A 7,500-nucleotide genomic window follows, 5' to 3' on the forward strand; every position below is an offset into this window, starting at 1 on the left:
TTATTAAGCGTGCGGTTAGTCGCGTGTTTCAGTAATGGTCTGCCGGTATGCACTCCAGTAGCCCAAACTTTTAATGGAGCACTTCTAGTAATCCAATTCATATATAATAAATGATAAATGGGAGTGTTTTACACATAATGTGCAAGTTTAATTCTGTTTGTGGACTTGCTTGTGGTCTCAATAAAATATACATTAATTGGTGCTGGAAATAGAGATGAACAAGAATTATTATATAGCTCAGTCCAGAATAGTTTACTTAAGAGTCATATTTTTTTAATTGCTTGGTCAGTTGATCAGAAATACCATGTGCGCTATATAGCGTTTAAATAAAATGTGCATGTTACCTTCAATTTCAGTGAATCACCTGTAAGAGTGGTTTATCCCAGTGTTATTTTAGCATTAATGAGATACTTTTATAGTTTTGCATTAATATTTCGAGTTAGATTTTCTTTTTATATCCTTTCATTTACTCAAAGTTTTAGTTATTTTGTTGTGTGTTTTCTTTTTATTAATTTCTTTAATAATTAATTTTTTTAGCAAGTTAAATTAAATAAAAATGAAAAAGGCAAGTAGCAAAAAATTATATATATATATATATATATATATATATATATATATATATATATATATATATATATTTTTTTTTTTTTTTTTTTTATATATATATATATATATATATATATATATATATATAGTAGGATATAGCCAAATTTTTTTTTTTTTGCTTTTCATTTAGCATTTATATTTGAAATACAAAATTGTGAAGTTGCCTTTTTTGTTGTTTATTTGTTATTGTATGGGGTTTTAAAATTTATGTAATGTAATTTTTGACTCACCCCTTCTTTTAATGTAAAGTTTTATTTAAAAAAACAAAACTTAGAAAACAATGTTTTCTCATGCTGAGAGACAAACAAATGTACAAATGTCTAAAGCTCTCGGATTTGTTCTCCAGGAATGCTTCCAGTTCATCCTGCCCGCTCTCCCGCACGCCATCGACCTGCTCCGAGAAGCTGTGGTCAAAGTGAAGGAGGTGCCGAACGAGCTGGAGGACCTGCCCTCGCCTCCGCCTCCTCCGTCCCCGCTGCCCACCAGCAGCCCGCACCGCCAGACCGAGGACAAGGGAGTGCAGTGTGAGGAGGAGGAGGAGGAGAAGAAGGACAGCGGTGTGGCCTCCACCGAGGACAGCTCCTCCTCGCACATCACCGCCGCCTCCATCGCTGCCAAGGTAAACCTGGGGCTAGACATGAATCAGTTTGCGTTTCTCACACAAGGGCGTAGAATTTTGCAGGGATTCATGTGCCAAATTTTGCAGGGATTCATGTGCCAACTGAATTATTCAGATCAGCCAGCATGAATCATTTGATTCAGATCAGGACTTTGCTCAAAAAGTAGATTTTGATTCAGGACTTTGGAGTAAATGTCATTTGATTCAGATCAGGACTTTGGAGTGTGCACCATGAATCATTTGATTCAGATCAGGACTTTGGAGTGTGCACCATGAATCATTTGATTCAGATCAGGACTTTGAAGTGTGCACCATGAATCATTTGATTCAGATCAGGACTTTGGAGTGTGCACCGCGAATCATTTGATTCAGATCAGGACTTTGGAGTGTGCACCGCGAATCATTTGATTCAGATCAGGACTTTGAAGTGTGCACCATGAATCATTTGATTCAGATCAGGACTTTGGAGTGCACCATGAATCATTTGATTCAGATCAGGACTTTGAATCATTTGATTCAGATCAGGACTTTGATTCAGATTCAGATCAGGACTTTGGAGTGTGCACCGCGAATCATTTGATTCAGATCAGGACTTTGAAGTGTGCACCGCAGATCAGGACTTTGAATCATTTGATTCAGATCAGGACTTTGGAGTGTGCACCACGAATCATTTGATTCAGATCAGGACTTTGAAGTGTGCACCGCGAATCATTTGATTCAGATCAGGACTTTGGAGTGTGCACCATGAATCATTTGATTCAGATCGGAATGTCGGTGCCAGTTTGCTAATTTTTTGATTCATTGTTGTGGGTTTGTTAATCATTTCACGAATTGAAAGATTCATGAAAGATTCACCCAATCTGAACTAATGGTCGGCGAATCATTATTTAGATCAGGATTTCGGAGCATGAAGCACGAATCATTCGATTTTGATCTGAATTTCGGAGCGGGTTCGTGAATCTTTTAACTCATATCTCGACTTTAGAGTGCTTATGGCAATTCGTTTGACTCAAATCAGGATTTCGGAGTGGGTTCATGAATCTTTTGATTCAGATCAGAACTTCCGAGCTCGTATTGAGAACCATTTTATTCAGAACGTTTGCATATCGCGGCGTTTTGCTACAAATACCACAATTAAACCACAGTGTAGCGAAACCATTTACAATTAGTGGATACCATGTTGTTTTAGGGGTTTTTTAAATTAATTTTAACAAAAGTAAACAAAAAAGTTAATAAATTTATACCTTAAGAGGACACACGGCAAATTGGTTACTTTAGGATAAACAGAGCTTTCCATATACTGACCTAAATCAAGAAAAGAGAGGTTTAGAGACAAAACACAAATGAATTATATTACATTACATTAATCAATTATACTTTACTGTATTCTCTACCTAAACAATCCTTAAACCGCTGCCGTAATGTTGCTGTTTTAATCAAAATGGTGTTATGATTGTCCAATGAATATGCTAATCTTTTGCTAATCTAGCTATCCTAGCTGTATTTAAAGATTTTAGATGAAACAGCGGTCAAAAGTCTACCATAAACCTTCGCCACGTGTCACATGACTGTGTTGGACGTTTGCAGGTTTTCCGTTTGTCTTCATTCTCATGGTGATATTGTCATCTTCACGTGAGTGAACATCATCACATCATCTTCACATCATCTGTGCGTTTGTGTTGTCCTCCTTCGTCATTTATAATTTGTGTTTAGAAACTGCCTTTACACAGACTTCAAGTCAGATCGGGCACGCAATAATGTTTGCAACTCAATAAAAAATGTTTTATAATCAAAATTCCTATTTTACCCACTTATTTGGAACTTTGGAATCTTTTAATTAAGCACAGTAATTATAAAATTACATATATTGTTGTGGACTTTGATTAATGTGTGCTGCCAAATGCAAGCGAAAAAATTTTTATGTCATTTTTATTATGTTATGTTGTGTAATATATTTGTAGTTGCATATTTGCAATGCTATTGCAATTTAGAATATATTAAATGCATTTAAAAAAAACATTAAACGCATTTAGCATTTTGCTACGTTTTACCTCGAAATTCATTGTTATTTTTAATTTTTATTGTCATTTAGCAGACGCCTTTATCCAAACGAGAAAAATAGAAGCATTCGGAAACAATCGGAGCAATGATATGCTCTCAGTTAGCTTATATTTTTTATATATTATATAATAACAGCTTAACCTGCTGAATGCTGAAAACGTTGATATTGAACTGCCTTCTTTTTCCAACGAGAGCTTGTGTCATATTAGAAAAATCTGGAAAAGATTTTATTTTCAGTGTGTTACAACCAGGAGCACACTAAATGCTGTTCAGATTAGGATGTACAGTCTGTGAATTGCAACAAAAATGATTTTTGCATGTATAATGAATAAATGAGGAGGCTGATGAAAGTCCTTCTTTCGTGTCTCAGATTCCCGACTCCATCATCTCACGGGGCGTCCAGGTCCTTCCTCGTGACACGGCGTCCCTGAGCACCACGCCGTCCGAGTCGCCCAGAGCCCAGGCTACCTCCCGCCTCTCCACCGCTTCCTGTCCCACCCCCAAGGTGAGAGCGCCTCACTTCCTGTTTCCTGTCCCCGCTCTGTCGGCTTCCTGTCTGCCGTTCCTCTGCGTGGCTCACCCTGCTGCCGATCTCCACGCTCACCTCACCCCAGAACCCCTGTCCGAGTCCCATGCGTGTGAGGATCTTTTTCAGGACAAATATCTAAACATCATTCAACCGAAATGCATTTACTGGAGAAGCCAGGTGCGTTTTGTTTTTCCTGAAAGGGTCTGAAAAATTTGCTTAAATCAAAGGGAAAACGAGATTTATTTTTTCGACCCCATTTGTAGATCTTTTTTTTTTTTTAAACCAAAACACGCTTCAATTTCCAATTTTTTATGTTAATTTATTCATTTATTTAGCATTTCCAATAAATGTATTTTAATTCAAGAATGTTTCGATATTTGCAAAGGAAAATTAGATAAAATTACTGACGGAGGAAGGAATTTGTTTTTTTAATATGCATATTTTTAATAGTTGGCAGATCATTGTTGGAATTTCATTTTGCACAGCACAAGTCTTTTGGCATTTCTTCAACGGCTTTATTTATATGAAAACTTACATTTAAAGCAAAATATTGCACAAATGCAGTTTCAATGCATTTCTAAACTGCTCCTTCGCAAACAGTAAAAAAAACATCAAACCATCAAAAAGCTATTTTGAAGCCGTATAATATTTGTGTTTTGTATACAATATTTTTAGCTTCTCGTCTTTTGTAAACATTATGGATTTGTGTTGCAAAATGAATCTTTGCTGAATTATTTTAGCCTGACCATGATAGTGTTTGTGGGAATGCCACCTTGTATATTAGTATTAAAAAACGAGTTTTATGGTGGTCCGAAACTAATTTTAGTCCTCCGGGAGGCCGGTATGTATTAAGTTCAATCCATTAAACTACAATTTTTAAATCAGTTAAAAATTTCTGGCAACCTCAGCTGCCAGGTTTTTAGTCCCCAGGCGTTATTTTTGTTTTTATTATATTTTATTTTATTGTTGTAATTTTATTTTATTTTTTTACAGTATGGTGTTTTTTATTTATATATGTAGTTCTAACGTATTAAGCAAGTGTTTAGCATTTTTAGCAATGCTTTGGCCGACTCACGTATGTATTTCTATATTACTAGCTTAAATGATTCCCTTCCACCATTGCTTTTTTGCAATGCGTTTTTAAATTCCAGTATTGTTTTAGCATCATTAAGATGCTATTGTTTTTTTTGTTTTGTTTTTTATGGTGCTTTTTGTGCTGTTGCGATAAACGTGGAATAAACTATTCTGAGAATTCATTACATTTATGCATTTGGCATTATGCTTTTAGCTGAGCGACCTACAGTACGTTTCTATACACTTTTTTTTGTGCAATTCATGCTTTGCCTGGGAGTCGAACCCCCTGACCTCGTGTCGCTGACGTGATGCTCTCCTGCGCGAGCTGTAACTCTGACCCCGTGTGGCTCCAGACTCTCAGCTCATATGTCAAAGTCGTTTCTCGCCCCGCCGTGTGGATGCGGATGGTTGTCATGGGAGCGGGCGTTGCCGTGGAGACTGAGCTGCTGCTCGTATGAGTGAGATAGTTTGACAGAGATGCAGAATTCTGTCATCATCATCATCATCATCTTCACTGCAAACCTGTATGACCTTTCCTGTGCGATGAAAACGTTTACTGACCATGAGCTCCAAAAACTAAAAGCTCTGTAAAAACTATCCACGTAACTTATGCGCTATGTTTTAAGTCGTTCAGTAAATTAAGTCGCAAACAGACCGATATGTTTAATCATTATTTTTTTAATAAAAAGAATATAATACCTTCCACACCTGAATTATTCAGTGGCGTGTAGGATGGAAGTAAATACAAATTACATTAGTTATAACTAAGAAATATACTAATCTGGAACATACTCCAACTTGCATCCTCAAGTATTTTTAATTAGCAATGTTTCAGTGTATATATATATATATATATATATATATATATATATATATATATATATATATATATATATATATATATATACACTGAAACATTAAATTAAAAAATATATATATATATATATATATATATATATATATATATATATATATATATATATATATATCATTAACTAATATGATTGTATTGATATATATAGTTTATGATATATTTATATCATTAACTAAAATGATTACCTTTAACTTCTTTGACTGCATTTTTAATGTCTAGACATTATTGTTAAAATTGAGCTATTTTTATTTTTAGATTTTAAATTAGTTTTTAATTTTTAAATCCAACAAAAGCAAAAAATGGGGTCCAGGGTGTTGTTTGAGCTCTAATATTTTTGTTTGTTTGTTTGTTGTGTTTGTGTTTGTTTGTGTGTGTGTGTGTGTGTGTGTGTGTGTGTGTGTGTGTGTGTGTGTGTGTGTGTCTGATCAAGGTTAGGAATACCAGTAAATTTTGACCTTGCCCCATGAGGAAACAAGCTTATAAAACATAAAAAAAATATTTTTTGGAAAATCTAAAAATGTCAGTAGTTTCCTGTAAGGGGTAGGTTTAGGGTGTAGGACAATAACACATACCGTCTGTACAGTATAAAAACCATTATGCCTGTGGAGAGTCCTCACAAAACATGGAAACACTACATGAGTGTGTGTGTGCGTGCGTGCGTGTGAGTGTGCGTGCGCGTGTGCGCGTGTCTGTGTGCGTGCGTGTGTGTGTGTGCATGTGTGTGTGCGTGCGTGTGCGCGTGCGTGTTGTAAAAAGTCATGCAGTCATGCAAACAACGGTGAGAGTGAGCGAAAGCCGGTGAGTTCAGATGTCCCCTTTAAAAATGTCGCCAATTTCGATGACGTTACGCATTTTGAACCGTGACCGGTCGCGTCTTTATCCCGTGCAGAGGTTCTCGCTGCAGTGAAATCGAGACGCGCCCTCGGCGTCGTGACCATGACAGAGGAAAAACTCGAGCATCGCAGATGTTTCACCAGAGACACGGTTTGATTCACAGCTGTCCTGATCGCTAGCATACTCAGACTCTCTCTGTGTCTCTCGATGTCACTTCCTGTCTTGTGTTCTCTCGCAGTCACACACGCACAGATGATGATACGGCCGTGGCAGTCCTCCACAGGGTTATATAACGCTCTTACATAACAGTGAGCCACTAACACACATAGCTGCTCCTGTGATTATCCGCTAGTGCAATCCTGAGTCTCATTTTAATGCACAAGTAATTGGGCGGAATGCTGATGGCTCGTTCGTGAAGGATGCGTTGATTAAAGCCCTTTTCGTCGTGTCTTGAGATGGACACTTAACGGAACATTTCGAGATTTTATTAAAATCGTCGTTGCGTTTGCAGCCTGCCGTTGATTTAATACAGAAAACGATTTAGACTTTTTTTTTTATCATGCAGCATGCACAACCGAAAAAAAGAAAGCAATCGTTCAAGCAAAAAAAAATGTTACAAATATAAATAAAGAAATCAGAAATGTTTGTTGAGCAGCAAGTGTTCTTATTCGTATGATTTCTGAAGGATTGTGCGATGATGAGTAACGATGCTGAAAATTCAGATCACAGAAATAAATAGCATTTATCTTTTTGCCAGATATTCGCATTGACGTTTATCTTAATTTCTAAGAACATTTCACAATTATTGGCCATATGAAACCACTTTTGAAAATCTTGCTGATCTCGCTAAAAACACACTAAGATGCGCAACAACAAAAAAAAGCGATGAAAATACATATTCCG

At 36.4% G+C, this 7,500-nt stretch overlaps 1 protein-coding gene across 2 annotated transcripts in view; it reads left to right on the plus strand.

The window, feature by feature from the left end:
- The window catches only part of gphnb (gephyrin b), a 73,941-nt gene that overhangs the window by 37,605 nt on the left and 28,836 nt on the right, over positions 1–7,500 (plus strand). For both annotated transcript variants that reach the window (XM_043220033.1, XM_043220035.1), the window contains exons 7-8: positions 953–1,225; positions 3,657–3,791. In XM_043220033.1, the coding sequence (XP_043075968.1) occupies positions 953–1,225; positions 3,657–3,791 (408 nt within the window). The remainder of the gene's footprint in view (positions 1–952; positions 1,226–3,656; positions 3,792–7,500) is intronic.

The sequence above is a fragment of the Puntigrus tetrazona genome, chromosome 20 (genome assembly GCF_018831695.1).
Source record: "Puntigrus tetrazona isolate hp1 chromosome 20, ASM1883169v1, whole genome shotgun sequence".
Lineage (NCBI taxonomy): Eukaryota > Metazoa > Chordata > Actinopteri > Cypriniformes > Cyprinidae > Puntigrus > Puntigrus tetrazona.